The sequence below is a fragment of the Bidens hawaiensis genome, unplaced genomic scaffold (assembly GCF_021521415.1).
Source record: "Bidens hawaiensis isolate Kalapana, Puna unplaced genomic scaffold, B.hawaiensis_p1.1 tig00005780_1, whole genome shotgun sequence".
NCBI classification, from domain to species: Eukaryota; Viridiplantae; Streptophyta; class Magnoliopsida; order Asterales; family Asteraceae; genus Bidens; species Bidens hawaiensis.
The window spans coordinates 919847-941357 of NW_027491379.1; the positions used below are offsets into that span (position 1 = coordinate 919847).

Sequence of the window (21511 nt, forward strand, 5' to 3'; positions counted from 1 at the left end):
GTAGAAAGCAGGAGTAGCAAAGCAATGTCACCTTCGTCTCTCGTAACCAATTCAATTCAATTCAATTCTTCCATTATAATAATAATAATTAATTTGTATCTATCTCTTACACCTGTCTGTATCTGCTTGTATCACTCAAATATATATCTTACAATTACACATCCTCAATCTTCATCTTCTCCACTCCATCCGTATCCGTTTATCTTCACCTCATAATTTCATCAAACAATTCTACCTTCATTTTCCTTATTATTATTATTATTATTATTATTATTATTAATTATTTGCGTCACGTGCTGCATTACAGTAAGTATTGTGCTCTGCTGATTTCTTTTGAATCCGTTACAATAATAATAATAATAATAATAATAATGTAATTAGGTTTGTGTATTGTTACACTTGCAGAATTTAGTTATAGTTTGAGGCTGGAATTGATAATTGAGTTCACAAGTGGTTGATTGGGAGCAAAGAGCAATGGAATCAGCAGAAATTGGGGTTAGTGTTAGTCCTACGACTGTAAACGAACCGAACCGAACCGATTAAGGTTACAAGGCCTTGTTCATGTTCGTTCGTTAAGCTTTTATTAGACAAGCCAACGGTTCACTTACACCTAACCGAATAACGTTTTCGTTCATTAAATATGAACTTGTTTGTGAACGGTTCATGAACACAAACGGATGTTTTATTTGGCTAACCGAGAACCTTTGCTGTTATTTTAACATTCATATTTATTATGTAAAGTTACATATAAATTAATCATATAATACTCATGTATATTTTTGTTATATATAAACACACACACACACATATGATAAGATTAGAAAAGTCATTAAAAATTAATAAAATTTTAATGAACAAACATAAACGGACTAGCGGACACATTACTGAACGCTCACGGACACAATTGAGTGAGCATGGCCTATGCCCGTGTTCGTTCATGTAGTTAATCTAACTAAATTCCACAGTCATGCTCGTTCATCTATGAAACGAATGAACATAAACGTACTCCCCCCCGGAACGTTCGGTTCGTTTACACTCTATAGTCCTAAGCATTAGTATTTTGTAAGAAGTTTTGGCCTCTTTTGTCCATTGCTGCAAAACAACATGTTAGAACAACAGAAACTGGTATTGATGAACATGGAATGCTGATTATTGAGTAAATGATCGTTAACTTGTTGCGGTTATTTACTGGAATATGGTATTGAGTTTGACTTCAGTTTACATTTGTTATGCTTTGATTATGCAGGGGAAGTCTTTGAAGAGCAGTGGGAATCAGGTTTGCCAGATATGCGGGGAGAATGTTGGCAACACAGAGAAAGGAGAACTGTTTATTGCTTGTGATGTATGTGCATTCCCGGTTTGCAGACCGTGCTATGAATACGAGCGCAAGGATGGCAATCAGTCTTGCCCTCAGTGCAAAACTAGATACAGGCGACAAAAAGGTTTTTGATTCACTTTGTTATTTATTAAATATATATATTGTAGAATTATGTCCATCGATTGTTATTTGTTATTATTCCTGCATTCTTGAATACAGGAAGTCCTGCTATTTTTGGAGACAAGGAGGAGGATGTTAATGGTGATGATGATATTACTGCGGATTTTCACGTAACAGAAACACAAAATGAGAAGGAGAAGATAGCACAACGTATGATGAGCTGGCATATGACCTACGGAAGAGGGGAGGATGTTAGTGCTCCAAGTTATGATAAAGATGGCTCTCATAACCACATACCTTTTCTAATAAGTGGACAAGAGGTTAAGCGCTTAATCAGTTAATCCACACATGCATCTTTCCATTTTAATAAGCGTTTGCTGTTTGCTGCGATTGTAATATTTAGTTCCGCTTGTTGTTAGGTTTCTGGTGAGTTTTCTACAGCATCTTCTCCGCCTCGTGGGGGAAGAACACAATCATGTATGTTTTGCGCTGACAAAATGATCCAATCTTTAAAAATACACGAGTCTTATTTTGATACTAAGTATTCTATTTGCAGCTAATATTAGGGCTGTGGACCCTGGAAGCACAGGATTGGGAAACCTTGCTTGGAAAGAGAGAGTTGACAGATGGAGGATGAAACAAGATAAGAACGCGGTTCCAATGACCACTAGTCATGCTGCTTCCGAAAGAGGTCAAGATATTGATGCCACCACTGATGTGCTAGTCGATGACTCATTGTTGTAAGTCTACTGATTCCTTGTGGTCTTGTTATGATGCATTAATGAACTTGATTGGTTAGTTTAGCTTGTTTTATACACTAAAGGAATGATGAAGCCCGTCAACCACTTTCAAGAAAGGTTTCTATTCCATCATCCAGAATAAATCCATACAGAATGGTTATAGTACTTCGACTGGTTGTTCTTTGCATTTTCTTGCACTATCGGATAACAAACCCTGTTACCAATGCATATCCGTTGTGGTTACTTTCTGTTATATGCGAGATATGGTTTGCAGTATCTTGGATTTTGGATCAGTTCCCCAAATGGCTACCTGTCAACCGTGAAACATATCTTGACAGACTAGCTCTTAGGTAATACATTTCCCCATCTTACTCTTAATTTAATAAGTTTATAATAGTGTGTAATTTTGTATTTTATGCAAAATCGTTGTAACAGGTATGACCGGGAAGGTGAACCGTCACAGTTAGCTGCTGTTGACATATTTGTTAGTACCGTGGATCCATTAAAGGAACCCCCTCTTGTGACAGCAAACACTGTTTTATCTATACTTGCAGTTGACTATCCAGTTGACAAGGTTTCATGCTATGTTTCTGATGATGGAGCTGCTATGTTGACTTTTGAAGCTTTGACTGAAACATCAGAGTTTGCAAGAATATGGGTTCCGTTTTGCAAGAAATATAACATAGAGCCCCGAGCTCCTGAATGGTACTTCTCCCAGAAAATTGACTACCTCAAAGATAAAATTCAGCCAACTTTTGTCAAAGACCGCCGAGCTATGAAGGTAAAAACTCTTCCATGCAGTTAGCTTTGATTCTTTTTACTCTTCCTTGAGTAAAAATTGTTACTTTGTCTTTTTTTGACAAGAGAGAATATGAAGAATTCAAAATTCGTGTAAATGGTCTTGTTGCCAAGGCTCAAAAAGTCCCTGAAGAAGGATGGATTATGCAAGATGGTACACCGTGGCCTGGAAATAATACTAGGGATCATCCAGGAATGATCCAGGTAATTTAACTTCACCAAGTTATGTCAAATTGGTACCTTGCCTATGCATTTGTCTAACTTTTGACTAAATTGCCCTTTTCTTTTTCAGGTTTTCTTAGGTCAGAGTGGTGGGCTTGACAGTGAGGGAAATGAGTTGCCTAGATTAGTTTATGTTTCTCGAGAAAAACGTCCAGGGTTTCAACATCACAAGAAAGCCGGTGCCATGAACGCGCTGGTGAGTATCCTTATATTCAAAACTGTTTTGTATAACATCTTCATGTGAATGACTAGTAACTTACAATACGACTCTTTACAGGTGCGTGTATCGGCGGTCCTTACCAACGGCCCTTTTATATTGAATCTTGATTGTGATCATTACATTAATAACAGCAAGGCGCTGAGGGAAGCAATGTGTTTTTTGATGGATCCGAATCTTGGAAAATACGTTTGTTACGTTCAGTTTCCACAGAGATTTGATGGAATTGACAGGAATGATCGTTATGCTAACAGAAACACTGTGTTCTTTGATGTGAGTTTTTCAAATGAGCTAAATTTATATACTTTCATCTCATTTATATAATTGTTTTATATTTTTTTAACAGATAAACTTGAGAGGTTTAGATGGGATTCAAGGTCCTGTTTATGTGGGAACTGGATGCGTGTTTAACAGAACCGCATTATACGGTTATGAACCACCTGTTAAACCTAAGAAAAAGAGAGAAAAAGGCTTCTTGTCTTCCTGCTTTGGTTCATCAAGAAACAAAGGTTCAAATTCAAACAAAAAGGGCTCGGATAAAAAGAAATCTAGCAGGCATGATGATCCCACCGTTCCGGTATTTAACCTAGAGGACATAGAAGAAGGCGTTGAAGGTACAAAATCTCACAAGCTATTAAACATTAATCTCAATGCTTATGTCACATCTCTAGCTTCATTCATGGTTTTCTTCGTTTATATCAGGACCCGGGATTGATGATGAGAAATCATTACTAATGTCAGAATTAACCCTTGAAAAAAGATTTGGTCAGTCAGCTGTTTTTGTTGCATCCACACTTATGGAAAATGGTGGTGTCCCGCAGTCCGCAGCACCCGAGACTCTTTTAAAAGAGGCTATACATGTTATCAGTTGCGGGTATGAAGACAAAACCGACTGGGGAAGTGAGGTTAGTTTAGTTTAGTTTCGGCTTCTGTTTTTCAAAACATTTTAGATAATCTTAGTTTTTAAACAATGTCTAATGAGTTGAATATTGACAGATAGGGTGGATTTACGGTTCTGTGACAGAAGATATTCTTACAGGATTCAAGATGCATGCACGTGGTTGGCGATCGATATACTGTATGCCACCTAGAGCAGCGTTTAAAGGTTCTGCACCTATAAATCTATCAGATCGTTTAAACCAAGTGCTGCGATGGGCTTTAGGGTCGGTTGAAATCCTGTTCAGCAGACATTGCCCGATGTGGTATGGTTATAGTGGAAGATTAAAATGGCTCGAACGATCTGCGTACATAAACACAACCATTTATCCAATAACCTCAATCCCACTCCTGGTGTACTGTACCTTGCCAGCTGTCTGTCTCCTTACTGGCAAGTTCATTATTCCCCAAATTAGTAACCTTGCAAGTTTATGGTTTATATCTTTATTTCTTTCCATTTTCGCAACGGGAATACTTGAAATGAGATGGAGCGGTGTCGGGATAGACGAGTGGTGGAGAAACGAGCAGTTCTGGGTGATCGGTGGCGTTTCGGCTCATCTTTTCGCGGTTTTTCAAGGTCTGCTAAAAGTGCTCGCGGGTATAGATACCAACTTTACAGTCACATCAAAGGCGTCAGATGAAGATGGTGATTCCGCTGAGCTTTACATGTTCAAATGGACGACGCTTTTGATTCCACCGACAACATTATTAGTTGTGAACATGGTGGGTGTGGTTGCTGGAATCTCGTATGCGATCAACAGTGGGTATCAGTCATGGGGGCCGCTGTTCGGTAAGCTTTTCTTTGCGTTTTGGGTGATTGTTCATTTGTACCCGTTTCTCAAGGGTCTTATGGGGAAACAAAACCGTATGCCTACTATTGTTGTCGTGTGGTCGATTCTTCTTGCTTCCATCTTCTCATTGTTGTGGGTTAGAATCGACCCGTTTACTACAAGAGTGACTGGCCCGGATGTTCTGTATTGTGGGATCAACTGTTAATTTGTAATTTGCTCATCAAAATCCACCCTACAATACATACATCCTCTGGATATATATTATGTATAAGCTGTTTTGTGTTTTCAAACTTTAATTACTTTTTATGCAGAAAATACTCTAATTATGGCTTCTGTGTTTACTTGATATGTATATTGTTTTTTTGGGAGCTTTTACTTTATTGCAATGGTTTTGATTTACCAATTTGTAGGTGACATTGAATAGAATTGTGACGTCACTTTATACAAATCATGAGAATTATCGTGGGAACTATTATTAATGTCATATATAAAAATAAAAATGAGATACCTTAGAATGGTATATTAGGTGGGTAAGAAACCGAAAACACTGATAAATTTAAACTGAAACAAAAACTGACGGTTTAGTTTAATGTTTTTGCAAAAATCGAATTAACGGTTAAGTTTTGGTTTTGCACATAATAAAAACCGAACCAAACCAAATTCCTAGATTTTTCTTTTTTATTTATGTAATTGATAAGAATTTAATAAATATGTAACTCACATATTTTATGTCAAACGTATAATAGTCTATTAGTTAACAATTAACAAAATTATTTACACCTAAATTCATTATTTTCGACAAACTGTTTTTTTCGGCCTAAAATTCTCAAGCTCAATTATCACCAAAACCAAAACTGCACGATTTCAAAATATCCAAAAAACCAAAGTTTTGGTTTTTGGTTTTTGGCTTTTAACCTAAAACCGTACCACACACACCCACTAGGTATATATATCACTATATCAGGCCTCTAAGGCAATAAGCTATATGCCACTCACTATATCAGGCCTCTAAGGCAATAAGCTATATGCCACTAAAAGTTACTAATAGGATACTGAGATTATAATTAAAACTCCTTAAGTTGGGAGTATAAATGTTGTGTACTACTTGTGTTCAACTTGTTAAATTATGTGAATACATGTTACTTGAACATAATTGATCATCTTACATCTTGAACTGCTACAATATCCCTATACTTTGATACTTGGTATTTGACCCTTACCCAAGACCTTGAAGACGGATTGTAACACTAGGGATGTAATGAACGACTAGAAAAATGAAACATGAACAAAGGTTGTAACAGAAACCGAAACAAACCGAAATCAAGAACTCAAATTGGTGGCACGGGTCCAGTGAAGTTTCAGCAGATAGAACCATAGAAGCATGAAAACATAATGCTCGCAAAATAGGGTTGGTCGCCGTTTACCAACCAGCACATGACAACAACGTCACTAACAGGACAACGGTTTTATATAAAGATTGAATGCTCTAGAAATGCATGTCTCGGACGGTCGGACCCATAAACTTATAGAACTAAACCCTTAATACAATATCAATATGTATAATAGACAATAATCTAAGAAACACGACCGTGAATAGAGAGAAGTAGTAAAATTCATAAAATTTTGTTAGATTGGTACATATGAGTTAGATAAAAACAAGTAATTAAGTATAAAAACTAAAAGATAACAAATAATTTGGTATATTTAATAGTTAAAATGCATAGTAACAACACAAATTTTGTTTACATACCACCCACCATAAAAATATGAAATTGCTTTCAAAACTAAGGTTGTCCAAAAATTGTGGCATTGAGCTTGCTCGAAGCTCATCAAAGCTCGCTCGAATTGGCTCGCTTTAAAACTGAGATGAGCCGGACCAACAGTGGCTAGCTCATTAGCTTGGCTCGCTCGTTTTCAAATCTGAATCAAGCCAACTCAGTTTAAAACCAATGCGTAACATAACATTGCTAGTTACTACTAGTTTTAAGTTTCAACTTTTATGTACTAAGGGCTGTTTGGTTCATTCAGATCTGAATGAGTAAGATCTGAATAAGCCTATGTCTCATTCAACAACAACAATAAGTCTGAATGATTCAGACATAATTTTAACTATTCAGATGTTATTCTGTTTGAAATCAAACAGTCTAAAATCTGAATAAATCAGAAGTTTACATCTAAATGGTTCCATTCAGATAAACAAACAGCCCTAAGCTGGCTAATTCATGAGTTCATTCTCACTTGTACACGTAACCCAATCCATGCATGTGTTTTGGTCAGTCAAACAAGTTTGACCCTTGTATTCCTTAAAAGTTAAAACAACACAACCACTTCACTTAAACCTCAAAAAACACTTCAAAAAAACAATATCCAAAGTCCAAACCATGAACTTGACAACAGGTTTAAACCTCTTCTTATTACTAGCCATGATCACCACGAACATCCTCTCACTCTACCACCTCTCCACCACCCCCACCCCACCCCACGCGCCACCCCACGCGCCACTTCCCGACCATCTCATCCACCAGCTCCAAACCATACGCGCCACCATCACCAACCTCACCCGCCACCACCCCACCTCCGAACTCCACCTCTCCACCAACCTCCACCCAATCGCCTCCGCCTGCCACCACCACCCTGACCTCCTCCACCAGTACATGAACTACACCCCATTCACCCTCTGTCCGCCGCCGTCCTCCGCCGCCGCAGAACCCTTAATCCTCCGTGGCTGCCACCCACTCCCACGCCGCCGATGCTTCACCACCACCACCAGCAAACCACCAGCTTCACTACCCACTAACCCTTTCTCTCCGGTGCCGGAATATTCCATTTTATGGAATAGTAATTATAAATGTAATAATAAAACTTTTAATTGTTTTAATTCAGACATGGGGTTTGATTTAAACAAAGAGAAATCAAAGTTTTTAAGTTACAAGACCGAACTTGATCTCCCGGTTTCGCAACTACTCGACATTGCGAAACAGTCGAAAACCGTTATTCGGTTAGCGTTAGACATCGGTGGGAAGACGGGCACATTCGCCGCAAGAATGAAGCAGCACAACGTGACGGTGATAACCACTACAATGAATTTAGGTACGGGTGTGCTCGGTTTGGTTCGGTTATTGGTCTCACAAGAATTAACCAATCGGTTTTCGGTTGGTCGGTTCGGTTTATTTTTCGGTTTGGTTAATTTCGGTTGATAACCAAAATTAAATTTGGAATAAAATTTTTACATAGAAATACATGAAATGGATGCATAAATACATGAGGATTGAATCAAGTATAAATTAAATTAACGTGTCAAATAGTGTAATTATATATACAACATAGAATAATTATAGTGTAGTGTGTAATTACACTACGATACAATTACATAATTACACCACTTGTTTATATAATTACATTACTTGATTCGGTTAATATAATCTGTTTGTTAATTTTCCCCTAAATACATGTATAAATACATAAAATGAAAATATAAAAACATAAGATGGATATATAGGATATCAAGGGGCACAAAAGCTAGAAATTTTGGTTTGGTTAAATTCGGTTAACCGATGGTACAAAAAATAAGTGATAACTGATTTTCGGTTAATTTGGTTTTAAGTTAATTTTGGTTCAGTTACATCGATATTTGGTTCGGTTAACGGTTCAGTTTTTGCTCACCACTATTTAGGTGCACCGTACAACGAAGTGGTGGCACTTAGGGGATTAGTGCCATTACATATGCCGTTGCAGCAACGGCTGCCTGTGTTCGACGGGGTGCTGGATCTGGTGCGGTGTGGGCACGCGGTAAACAGGTGGATACCGGTTCGGGCTTTGGAGTTTTTGTTGTATGATGTGGATAGAGTGTTGAGAGGGGGTGGGTTGTTTTGGGTGGATGGTTTTTTTAGTAAAGGGGTGGATCTTGATGAGGTTTATCGGCCGTTGATTTGGAAGTTAGGGTATAAGAAGGTGAAATGGGCGGTTGCGAAGAAGATGGATTCGAGTGGTGTTAATAATAGAGAGGTTTATTTGACTGCGCTTTTGCAAAAGCCGGTTTCAAGATGATGATAATGATGATGATAAAGATGGTTTCGCTTTCGTTCTTTGAGCGTAAGTTTCGATCTTTATTTTTTATGGTTAGTTGGGTTGAAATCATTGGCTAGTTCTTGGTGGATTAGTTTATGGGGCTTCAAGTAAAGATCATGATTATTATGAAATATATGTATAACATATGTATGTGTGTATGTGTAATATGCAAATACCTTAATGTACATAGTAAGCAGTCATGTTTTGAGTTAAGAGTGAAGTTGTGTATGTAGGCTGTAGTGGGACTTGATTTGTCTAATCTAACAATGTGTTTTAGTTTGTTGGTTTAAGGATGTATCTATATGGTTATTTGGAGGTTAGTCTATAATGACACATCACCCGGGTTGTAATGTTTTAATACGTGCCGTTTGAGTTGATGTTCGCCTAATCGTGTGATATGTTATACTGACACAAAAAAATGACAAAGTTTACCGTCTCACCTTTAAAAAAATCTCCCACGTAGACAAACTATATGGATGTTTTGTTTATTTGGCACGATGAAAAAGCAAGACATTCGGTACCATATAACCTATTGTGAAGCTCACAAATTTGTCTCATTCGGTTGTATAAACTTTTTTTTTTCTGTTTATAACTTTTAAAATACAATGTCTTATAAAACTTCGAATATATCGTTGCAACGTACTCAAAAGATGTAAATTCCGTTCAAAACAAATATAAGTGTAAATTCTAATTAACATGCATAGCTTTTCTAAATCTTGTTTGCAAGTGAAATAAGATCCTATCAACATAACTACTCTACATCATATAATGTAAGAAAAAACAACAAAAACAAAATACAATCTATTTACACGTCAAGATGCATTTAACGGCGTTTGTACCGACTTGTTTGATGAATTCGTCCACGACTCCATCTCATGAATAACCTTGCTCCCATCACTTTCCACCACCACGACCTCCTCCCCAAAATGCACATGGCGTGAACCAACATTGTTTAAACCGATTGCCTGATCGTGTGGCGAACCATCCATGGACCATGACCTTTGGTTCGAGGCAGCACTGCGCCTAGGGGTTACCGTAGAAGGAAACCCTTGCCTTGAATTTGCATGGTCATAGTTGTAGGACGATTCTTTAGCACAACAACCTTTAAAACATGTGTACAAATATGTCAACAACCAAAAGACCCACGGTGATCCGATTAATATCAGAGCCAGTCCAGGAAACCATGGTTGGGAAAAGTTGGGTGCGAAAACATAAACCGTTAAGAAAACACCGCCAGCGAAAACCAAAACGAAGAATAGGGAGGAGATTATAGGTACCCTTAAATCTCCATCCCTTGCATCCTCCATTCTTTCAATATCTTGCTTCCATTTCTATCTATCAACATATTGCCATTCCTTTTCTTCCTTTGTTTTTTGAGTTTTACTTTGTGTCTCTCCCCTTACATTTCTCATTTTTTAGGGATTATTTTTTATTTATATGTTTGTTAAATTTGTGAGTTTACCCACCATTAGTGTTGAGAAATTGTAGGGGTTTTATAAGGAAAATCTTCTCTGTTTTATTTTATTCTATTTTATTATTTTATCTGAAGCCATACATTTTAAAGGAAGAATCAGAAAGATTAGATTCAAACATGAATTGTGTTTAAATAATTAAATAAATGTTAAAAAAAGCTTGATAACATACTTTGTTTGGAACAATTATACATAAACTAGTGTTCTATCCTCAAACGTTGAGGCGGTAAGTCAACACGAATTCAGTCAGTTTTAGTTATGTGTGTTATGGTATCGGAAGTCAAACTCCGGCGTCGGTAAAACCCTAACGTTGTCAATCCCGGGTGTTGAGGCGGCGAGTCTACACAAATTCGGTCGATCTCATTTACATTTGTTATGGTACCAAAACTAAAACCAAAAATAAAATTAAATACAAAAACAAATTTGGCATTCGGTTGGTTTTTGTTACATTCGTTAAGGTACCGGAACTAAAACAAAACGCGGCGAGTCTACACGAATTCGGTCGGTTTCCGTCACATTCGTTACAGTAGGGGAACTAAAACAAAAAAGAAAAAAGGAAATTGTCATTTGATCGATTTACGTTATGTTCGTAATGATGACAAAACTAAAAAGAAAAAGAAAACACAAATTGTCGTTGACCATTAAGGTGCCTCCAAATGACCCAGTCTTGCACTTGCAGGCTGGAGCACCAAAGTTGTCTTTTGTTATATATAATAATAATATGTTTGTCTACCTAAAAATATGTATAATTCATTCAACTATTTATACGAGTACAATTAAAATAATTAAAAACAGCATAATTAAACCATATCTTATATTTATAAGATAATTAGAGTAAATTCTAAGTTCTAACTTAATATGTTCCATCTAATAATTTTCTCATTCCTTTTGTGTCTCATGTCTTATATATATGAATCATTTTTCTTTTGATTATCAAATAATTTTATTAGAATAATAAGGTTTCCTTAGGAATGTATGATACACATTTACATTACAAAGTTATATTTTAAACTATGACAAATCTAACTATGTGCGCGTTTTATTCATACAATAATACCCGCTCATGTGGGAACGAATAAGATTACAACATTACACTTCAATTAATCAAAAGCTCAAATATGACAAGCATAAAAGATTCATTCAGCTACAACTTCCGGTACTCTATGATAATAAAAGGTGTCATCATTTCCAGGATTTGCATTATATTGCCCATAAAACGCGTATACAAAGACTGCAACAATGCTAAGGACAACAAATCCCACCCATGCTTCATAGTGAAGCTGCATATGGAAATCACAATCAGTCCATATAACTATTTTTAGGCCTATAAACGAACCAAACGTTCAGTGAACCGTTCGGCAGGAAGTTCGTTTATTTAATAAACGAACGAACATCAACGATTTTTTGTTCATTTTGTTAAACGAACGAGCTTGAACACCATGTTTCGTTTGCTCATTTATGTTCATGAACGTTCGTTTATGTTCTTTCGTATATGTTCATTAATGTTCGTTTATTTGGTTTGTTCATTTGTGTATGTTCGCTTATGTTCGTTTAACCTATTTAACTATGTAATTTTATGGATCTTAAAGCAAACAAATATGTTAAATAAATAAAAAAACCCGATTAGTCGTTTTAAACGCAAATAGTCGATTTGAAGTTCATGTACTTTTAAACAACTAATCTAGACATGTTTTTGGTTTTTTGGATGAATCATGCACTTAATGTTTTATATTTGTTTGTTTGTGTTCATTTATGTTTCTTTGTGTTCTTTAATGTTTGCTCATATATGTTCATATATGTTTGTTCATTTATGCCCGTTTACGTTCAAGGACTGTTCGTTTAAATTTTTAACGAATGAACATAAACGAACACGAACATGTTCATTTTTTAAACGAACGGGCACGGACATGTTCATGTTTTATAACGAACGAACACAAGCATGTTCATTTTTTAAACGAACGAACATGAACACAGATTTTTGTTCGATTAATTGTTCGTGATCATGTTCGTTTAAAGTTAAATAACGAGCACGAATACGCCCTTGTTTGTGTTCGTTCAGTTCGTTTACAGGCCTAACTATTTTATTAATATCTTTTGGCAGAAAAGTTTAATAAAAGGCTACAAAGACCAAACCTGAGCGAAAAGGAATATGTTAAAGAAGATGCAAACCGCAGGAACTAATGGGACCCATGGGCAAGAAAAGCCAGGTGGATCTCTATACACCTGCCTAAATTGAAGACCCGCAGCCGCAAATATTGCAATAGCTACGGGCAAAATAAGAAACATATACGCAAGATTTGAAACACCATAACGGTATAGAATCCCAGCAACAAAACCGCAACAAGCAATCACAATAATGCACGTGATGCCTTCCATCCTCTTTGAGACTTGATTATTATCCCAACGAAGTGTCATCACACACGCTGCCACAACCGAGTAACCTGCCTGCATTAAGTTATAATATTATTGTAGAAAACATATAAAAAATGTGTGTAGTTTTTAATGTTTTCTATACCAGTGATCCAACTGAGAGAATATGTGACAGCACGGTCACGTTTAACAGTCCAGCCAAAACAAACGCAACTATTCCGACCCAGATTTGAGAGTGAATTGGAGTGTGACGCGTTGGATGAACTTTAGCAAATATTGTAGGTAATAAACCGTCTCTTCCAAGCCCAAGATACAACCGAGACTGCTCATAAATAAAACTTGTAACGCTATCTAAACGGTTAAGTCACAAAGTCACAACACAATGCAACAGTTTTCTAAGTTTCTTACTTGAACATAAAGGCCAACTAGTAGAGTTGTAGTGAGTCCAGCAACTGCACCAATGCTGATTAAAATTGATACAAAGTTTAACCCTTTGGATTTAAAAGCATCAGCCAAGGGAGCATCTTCACCAAGTAAATTATAAGGTACCATACCCGTGATAACTAAACAAACACCGGCGTATAATATAATACATACAAGAAGGCTCCCAATGATGCCTATTGGTAGGTCCCTCTGAGAATATAAAGTATAAGAAAATGTGAATAACTGATTCAAATAGGGCTGTAAACGAACCGAACGAACACGAACAAGACCCTATTCATGTTCGTCGTCATCATCATCATCATCATCGTACTCAGTATATCCCACCAATAGCAAAGCTATGGTAGGGTCTGAGGAGGGTAAGATGTAAACAGCCTTACCTCTACCCTTTAGGAATAGAGAGGCTACTTCCGGTGAGACCCCCGGCTCGATAGTAGTTTTGCATCAAGCCTTGGACATAAGGCACATAACACTCAACCATCGGGATATCGCAGATTGGTGCATGCACCCTTGTCTTTCGGCTATCAGCGCCACCACATGATGCCTGATTAACCATCCGCCACTTGTTCGTTTATTTAAAAATGAACATTTGTGTTCTTTAATGTTCATTCAACATAATTGAACAAAGATAAACGAACATAAATGAAAAAATATAAATGAACACAAATTAACAAATACAAAACTCTTAAGTAGATAAATTATCCAAAAAAATATTTAATTATTTTTTATTAACACATAAACGAACATAAATAAACGTTCATGAACATAAATGAACGAACGGAACATGTGTTCATGTTTGTCCGTTTAATTAAGCGAACACAAATTTTTTGTTCGTGTTCGTTCGTTTATTAAATAAACGAACATAAACGAACTTCCCGCCGAATGGTTCACGAACAGTTCACCGAACGTTCGGTTCGTTTACAGGCCTAGATTCAACCATAGTAAAAAAGGCAACATTTAGTTTTATAACTGCCTGTGGTCTTTTAGATTCTTCCGCTGAATTAGCAACCGCATCAAATCCAACATATGCAAAAAAGGCTACAGTGGCTCCGGTTAACATGGATTTAAAACCATATGGAGCGAAAGGTGACCAGTTTGAATCATCAACTTCAAAAGCACCAACAATGATCACCACAAGAACAATAGTTACCTTGGTAATGGTCATTATCGTGTTTACTAGTGTAGATTCTCCGACACCACAACATAATATTATAGTTAAAACTACTAAAAGAATTGGTGCCAATACGTTTATGGATATAAATCCAAAGATATCATCCTGCCATGTCCAACCCAGTTTGGAATGTTATCTTTGACGGAAGGTATGAGCTCAAATATATTAATAACGTAGCTTGCTAAGCTTCGGGCTATGCTGGCTGCACCAATATGATAATCGAGCATCATTTGTGTAAACACAAGAAAAGCAGTGAGCTCGTTAAAAGCTGTGTATGTGTACAAGTATGCTCCACCAACGACCGCAGGAAAACGAGAAGCCAGCTCAGCATAACATAAGGCATTCAGAACACATGATGCTCCTGCGAGTAGGAAGCTAATTGTAACTCCTGCAATTAAATTTGTGTTAACAATACTCAGAAGTGAAATTTGTAACTATTAACATAAATAAAACATCCAATCATTCATTGTGAATTACTGAGTGATTCACAATACTGAGCATCAAGATTTTAATCAGGAAAGCATAACTACCAAAACGCTAAATCAAACAAATAAACCCTGTACCGATCAGGGAAACAAGAAAGCAATATAACTCTGTCATTTGTAGGGATGAGCTTTTTTTTTACCGAATACCGATACCGAGTGTGGTAAAACTCGGTCAACTCAGTGAGTACTCGCTACTTAGCACGGCACTATTCTCCAACTCAGCCTATATTACTTGGACTCGGATCTAGGCAGTCAACTCGTAGCTACTTAGCGACTACTCGGATCTAGTCGGTGGTCAACTCGGAACTAGTCGGCGGTTACTCGGAGCTATTTGGCAATCACTTGGATTTAGACGATTTTGAACATGAGTCTGTTTGATTAATATTGATATTCACATATTTTGTTATAAATTTTAGTAACTTTATGATATTTCAAAAATAAATTTCTCTATAATTTACCATATCCGAGTACTGTTAGCTCCCTAGTTGACCAACCTGGAAGCGCCTAAGTCGTAACCGTACTCAATTAATTCATGTTTTCGGTAACGGCACCATTCGTTTCCAGTACATACAATGATACCTATACCAATCAGTACCAAACAAAACAGTATTCGGTATACAGTTCACTCTGTAACCCTAACCTCTAGCACTGTTTACACACTCAACTAACCAATTGATTTCAAATTCTAACACAAATTAATAAAACTGACTGACCAGGACCAGCATACGAGCAACGGTGCCGGTGACGACGAATATTCCGGCGCCAATAGACGCACCAATGCCTAGAAGTATCAAATCGATTGGTCCGAGACGACGGACCAGACATTCGCCATCAGATGATGATTTTGCTAATAATGGTTTACTTCTCAGAGCAGACGAAGCAAACTGTGACAAAAATGACATATTATTATTATTATAAGTGATTTTGTATTTGTGTCTCCGTGAAAAGTTCACCGGAGAAGAGATATGTGAGTGAATCTGTGAAGAGTTGTAAATCACGATTTTTGTTAACGTGTCGTATTTTGATTTTGATTTGATTTGGTTTTAGGCGATAATATTTTTTTATTTGGACCACGTGCTATGTATGGTTACACTATAATCACTATCGGAGTTTGGGGTGTCAGGTCGTTGACTAATTATTATGGGTTGAGTTATAATAAGAAGATTTGTTCTGTGTTAGGTCGTTGAGTAATTATTATGGGTTGAGTTATAATAAGAAGCTTACTTCTTGTAGTAAGAATAATAAATAGTCTATATTTATTTTAAACTTGAATGATTGATATTAGATTAGAAAAAAAATAAAGTGTAATACAAGGGTAAGGGCATAATAGGGATAACACATTTGTTGACTTTCTCTCTTCACATGCAAATCACATCGACATTTTTTTAAAAACAATTTCACCTTAATAACAAGTGTTTTTTTATCTTCTATATGAGTACCATATTGCTATAAAAAGGTAAAAAAAAATTGTGGGTTTTTTACAAATTGTGTTTTTGTCATTGTGTTTTTATTTTCATTGTGTTTTTTCCAGTGGCTATTTTTGGTTGACCATTTCCGGTAATTTTTTTCGGCGAATTTTCAATAATTTTTTCGGCAATTTTTCCGGTGAAATTTTATGGGGATTGTTTACCGGTGACTTTCCGACAAACTTTCCGGTGAAATTTCTGAAGTCTTTTCCGGCAAGGTAGTGGCGGTTGACGGTGGTGGTTGTAGGAGATGAGTGAAAGTTTAAGTGGGTTTTTAAGATTAAGTCTTAGGAAAATCAAAGTTTTTATTTGAACATTTCTTTTAGTATTATTATTATTATAATTATAATTATAACAAAAGATGGTAGGTCATCAACGATAAATTTAAAGGGTTGTTCTCCTTTTCCAGTAAAGGGATAGAACCGATAAGTTTCGTGACTTAAACTTCCCGTTTTTGTTTAAGCATCTTTGGGTCAAATATATGCTTGTTAGAGTATCTGAGTTCAATTAATTTCATGGTGCATCTTTACATTAAGTTTGTGTAATTATTGCACGGTGTGGTCCCCGAAGTGACTACGAAAGACTAGACCTCATGCCAAATTATACGGGCTGCATTAGTGACATGGTGACACAGTTAGCACATGGCCCACGTATTATTGATTTGCATGTTAACAAGAGGTTCGCACTTAGATATTTTGACCATCTTCGTTGTGGCGTTGATTACGGTTTAAAATAATGATTGTATGTTTGCATACACCTGTCGTGAAAAATCAAGGTTAAATAGTTGTGATTGTTGACAATTCACTAGCTTTATAGCTAACGTTGTTTTAAGCGCGTATCTATGGGATGATAAGTAGCGAGCTAGGTCAATGGGTAGACCTGGATATCAGTTGATCAATGCCCATAGAAGGACACTCTAATGATGTGAATGTACTAGTTTATACACGTGCTAGATTTGGGGTAGTATGTTGAAACAATGATCGTTGTATGTTGAGAACATGTAAGCCCTTGGACAACTAATAAATTTTTATTAAGTCCTATATATTTTTATTTCGGATCCCTAAGTTTATGATATCAATAAGTTGCGCCACGCCTTGGCAGAAATAGCCGAGGTGTGACACCTATTTAGGTAAGCTTTGCTTAACCGTTAAAGCTAATTAAGTCTTAGACATGATGTTGTCAAGAATAAGTTATGTCATGTGTGCATTAACCTTTTGATTAGGAATCCAATTCTAAACGTAGATGTTTAAGGAGTTAATTAAGACGTGTTTTACTACTCCTTGCTATCTCCATTTTAATTACAATTTTGAGGCTCAAATACACGCTAATGATTTACATGTGAATAAAATGATTATATGAGTAAATGGAATAATACTTGTGCGACATTATACATCTTATTGAAATTTAACACTTACTAATTATTAAGTTAATTCCATGGCAAAAATATACTAGTAGTGTGGTACTATTAACTATAAATTATTCTTGCGAGATCTTGGCCTTGACACTTGGGTTGTCTATAAATAATGTATATAAGTCAGCATACATGGTTTGCTTTTATGAACTCACCGACTTTATAGCTAACGTTTGTTTTGAACATGTATTTTTTTAGTGTGTGGTAAGTGAGCTAGGGTGCTAAGGAATTTTACAAGGTATATTGACCTTGAAGTCTTGTATTGTAGATTTATACCATTACTTAAACTTTTATAGTTGGAATATGCTACTCTCCCAACCAAACATTGTAGTATTGTACTATGCCTATGTTTAATGAATTCTTAAAGTTCCTTTTTGTAATTTAATGAAGTATTAAGTTTCCTTTTTGTAAGTCCCATTCATAATGGAATCTCATATCTATGTTTAATGAATTTTTAAATTTCCTTTTTGTAATTTAATGAAGTATCAAGGTTCCGTTTTGGTAAGTCCCGTTCATAATGGAATCCCATCTCTAATTATATAATGTAACCAAAATACAAATTTATACATAAACTTTGTTTGATCTTTTATTATAAGCGTACTCTCACACCGGCCCTCGGACTTATTTGATGAATATTATAATTCACACTAGTCAATCCAGTTAACTAAAATATCTAACATTTACTCAAGGCTATATGAGCATACTACTCAAGTTTGCTTTTGCTCCTTGCCAAATGAAGTTCAATCCCAGCCCAACGAACATATTCAAGTTGAATTTGGACTCTGTGTCTCTTTAACCCTTAACTAATTACATGAGACTTTGCATTAAAATCATAATAAATCTGAAGAGAAAACAAGAAAAGAGAACTAATTAAGCTAAAAGTTAATTACCAACTAAAACACTTGGAACATATAATTTCATATATCAACTTTACACACAGAAGGTCCAACCAAAGGAACCTGACCCAATGTTCCAATCTTCAACCCAACCATCATATCACAACCCACATATACTCCTTTGTGACTCGTCCTTATACCTCCAGCCTTCCACCTCAACTTCCCTGTCAAAACCATCCGTAAACTCACCACCCCGGCCTCATCCGCCACCAACCCGTTAACCACCGCTGGTGACAATGGCCACACCTGTTTAATAATAAAAAAAAACGTGAGATATAACGTATTATTAGTTACTACTCATCTATATGTATGAGCACTATGATATAATAACTATAAGGCCATGTTATCAAATACTATATTCTAACTATATATACTAGAGGACATCTCATTTTCCTACAAAAATTTCCAACAAAATTTCTACATGTAATCCAACAATTGTTTTTTCTACAATATTTTAACAAAATGGTAGCAATACGATTTTTCATTGGAAAATTGTTTCCAACTCTCCAACAAAAAATCATATATCAATTATGTTTATTAATTTCATTGGAAACAATTGAAACTTTTTATAGATATAGTTATTTGCGTTATCTATAGTATTGGAAAATTGTTGCCAACTCTCCGACCAAAAATCATATGTCAATATGTTTACTATTTTTGTTGGAAAATTGTTTAATATTTTTTATAAATATATTTATTTGTGTCATCTATAGATACTTTTGTATAGTATTATACTTTTGTTGAAAATTGTAACATATTATAAAAAATCGTAAAATAAAAATATATAATAGGTTTTGTTGAAAATTGTTGGAACTTTTCAACACCATATAAAAAATATATACAATTTTGTTAGAAATAATTTTTCCAACAAATGTTTTTCTTAAGCAGTTTTGTAGAAAAATCGTTATGTAAATATGTTTTCCAACAAAAATTTCAACGAAAACCGCCATGACAAAATAACTTATAATATTTGAATCAAATACAAATGAATTTAACATGCTAACTGTGAGAATCAAGTAGAGTAATTACATAATTACTCTATGATGTAATTAGATAATTAACTTACTTGTATATATAATTACTCTACTTGATTGGAACGTAAATTTCATTTATACGTTAACTTTCCCCATAACTTATATATAAGGTAACGATGTAATTCTTAAACTCCAACAATATATAACACATTCTCTAGTAATACCGGGGTGACAGCCACCGTGCTATCCTTTTTATGATGCAAAGGTGGCAACACTAGCATCGGAGTGATAGGCTGGTTCTTGTACAAAAGAAACGTTTTAAGGTGGTCATAGTAAATAGAAACACGGTCATTAGGGTTTCTAGTGAGAAAAGTTAATTGCATGCTAGTGATCACAGGAGGAGATGTAGTGTTGACACCGAAGACGGTGGCACCAACGACCGTGAATCGCGGGTTGTGTGGACGGTAAACGAGCCATAAAACGAGTGCGGTTATGCCTATAAGAATAAGAACGACAACGATGGTGGTGGCGATGTTTTGATGGGTGTCTTGACCGGTATAGGGAGAAGGTTTTTTTGTGGTTGGAGTCGATTATTATTGTTTCATGAGTGTGTTTGTCATCGGTCACCATGTTGGAATGATGGTTGTCGGTTTGGTTTTGATTTGTGTTAATGTTGTGGATATGGACATATGGTTTGTGTGACAATATTAATTAAGAGGTGAAGAGGTGGAGAGGTTGGTCGTGGCATACATGTAAGAGGAAAGGGACAAGTGGAAATGAGTGACATCAAGTTTTAGTTGGTTGTGTACAATAATTAATAAATTGGTAAAATCTATCTATCAAGTCATTTTCAGAACTAGTATAAACAATTTGTTACGTTAAAAAGTTCTGCTTTTATTATGATATAATGACGGTTAAGTGACAGTCGAAGATATAGTTTCCAGGAAAACATCCAAGTCAAACTCTTAAGCCAGCGTGGTCTGTTAAGACAACATAGTCTGACCAGAGTGGGACGGAAGTCTCCAAATTTAAAGAATGTGATAGCCTAAATACAAGAAAGTCGTCGTTCTAAAAAAAGTATATATTGTTGGGCTTTATACCACTTAGGCGGCTAGTAGAGGTGCACAAAACACCTGGTTACAGACTTGACCCGGTGTACTTGACCCGGAGCCAGTTTCTACCCGTACCCGACTAGTGGGTACGACCAGGTATTAGATTTCACCCTGGAGCCATACTCGGAACCGGAATCGGAAATACCCGGTCAAACCCGACCCTACCCTGCCCGAAACCCGAAAAAAACCCCGGAACCGGTCAAATACTTGACTATACCGGAACTGGTTCCAGCCCAACTCGGTTTTAACTTTTGTTGACCATACCAGTTTCTGAAAACACTCGGTTTATGCACCTCTAGCCGCAAGGCCGAATCTGATGCGCTCATGCTTAGTTATAATGGGCCCAGATCTTTGAAGACTATATACATAATAGCCCAATCTCCTTAACAGTTAAAAGGATACAAAACCCTTACATGATGAGTATTAGACATTTATTTTTATTCCATGTATTTAGAAGAATAGAAAATCAATCAAGAAGTTCATATATTGAAAACATTAGTCTT

The 21511-nt window shown here is 36.1% G+C and overlaps 3 protein-coding genes and 2 pseudogenes across 6 annotated transcripts; 2 read left to right on the plus strand and 3 right to left on the minus strand.

Annotated features, from left to right (window-relative positions):
• The first annotated feature begins 270 nt into the window (after positions 1–270).
• Positions 271–5522, plus strand: LOC143630724 (cellulose synthase A catalytic subunit 3 [UDP-forming]-like). 2 transcript variants are annotated; one of them, XM_077099653.1, is made up of 14 exons: positions 271–306; positions 406–495; positions 1247–1442; positions 1538–1758; positions 1858–1915; positions 1995–2178; positions 2262–2528; positions 2614–2959; positions 3043–3180; positions 3269–3394; positions 3476–3688; positions 3762–4029; positions 4118–4320; positions 4412–5522. In XM_077099653.1, exons 2-14 carry the CDS (start codon positions 475–477, stop codon positions 5345–5347), a joined length of 3177 nt encoding a protein of 1058 aa, XP_076955768.1. In that variant the 5' UTR covers positions 271–306; positions 406–474; the 3' UTR covers positions 5348–5522. The 2 variants fall into 2 exon arrangements, with proteins under 2 accessions (XP_076955768.1, XP_076955769.1); XM_077099654.1 differs by having other exon boundaries at positions 275–293.
• A 1952-nt stretch (positions 5523–7474) lies between these two features.
• On the plus strand, positions 7475–9470 carry LOC143630635 (putative methyltransferase At1g29790). The gene is made up of 2 exons (XM_077099603.1): positions 7475–8232; positions 8816–9470. The coding sequence occupies exons 1-2, from the start codon at positions 7524–7526 to the stop codon at positions 9187–9189; spliced, it is 1083 nt and encodes a 360-aa protein (XP_076955718.1). The 5' UTR covers positions 7475–7523; the 3' UTR covers positions 9190–9470.
• A 552-nt stretch (positions 9471–10022) lies between these two features.
• LOC143630677 (uncharacterized) lies at positions 10023–10517 on the minus strand. Its single transcript, XM_077099622.1, has one exon. It carries the CDS (start codon positions 10515–10517, stop codon positions 10023–10025), a length of 495 nt encoding a protein of 164 aa, XP_076955737.1.
• Positions 10518–11640: 1123 nt separating this feature from the next.
• LOC143630725 (cationic amino acid transporter 9, chloroplastic-like) lies at positions 11641–15951 on the minus strand (annotated as a pseudogene). Its single transcript, XR_013153228.1, has 6 exons — positions 15859–15951; positions 14467–15049; positions 13461–13685; positions 13198–13374; positions 12816–13127; positions 11641–11962 (listed from the first exon to the last, which is right to left on the minus strand). The product of XR_013153228.1 is annotated as a cationic amino acid transporter 9, chloroplastic-like (transcript).
• A 2983-nt stretch (positions 15952–18934) lies between these two features.
• On the minus strand, positions 18935–20650 carry LOC143630636 (NDR1/HIN1-like protein 12; annotated as a pseudogene). The gene is made up of 2 exons (XR_013153210.1): positions 20121–20650; positions 18935–19168 (listed from the first exon to the last, which is right to left on the minus strand). The product of XR_013153210.1 is annotated as an NDR1/HIN1-like protein 12 (transcript).
• Between the last annotated feature and the right edge of the window lie 861 nt (positions 20651–21511).

Bases quoted from the DNA above. Each gene is read 5' to 3' on its own strand.
- LOC143630635 (XM_077099603.1), top strand. From the start codon at position 7,524: ATGAACTTGACAACAGGTTTAAACCTCTTCTTATTACTAGCCATGATC. The intron at 8,233-8,815 runs GTACGGGTGTGC...ACCACTATTTAG, and splicing joins AACCACTACAATGAATTTAG to GTGCACCGTACAACGAAGTG.
- LOC143630724 (XM_077099653.1), top strand. From the start codon at position 475: ATGGAATCAGCAGAAATTGGG. The intron at 1,759-1,857 runs GTTAAGCGCTTA...GCTTGTTGTTAG, and splicing joins TTCTAATAAGTGGACAAGAG to GTTTCTGGTGAGTTTTCTAC. The intron at 2,529-2,613 runs GTAATACATTTC...TCGTTGTAACAG, and splicing joins CTTGACAGACTAGCTCTTAG to GTATGACCGGGAAGGTGAAC.
- LOC143630677 (XM_077099622.1), bottom strand. From the start codon at position 10,517: ATGGAGGATGCAAGGGATGGAGATTTAAGGGTACCTATAATCTCCTCC.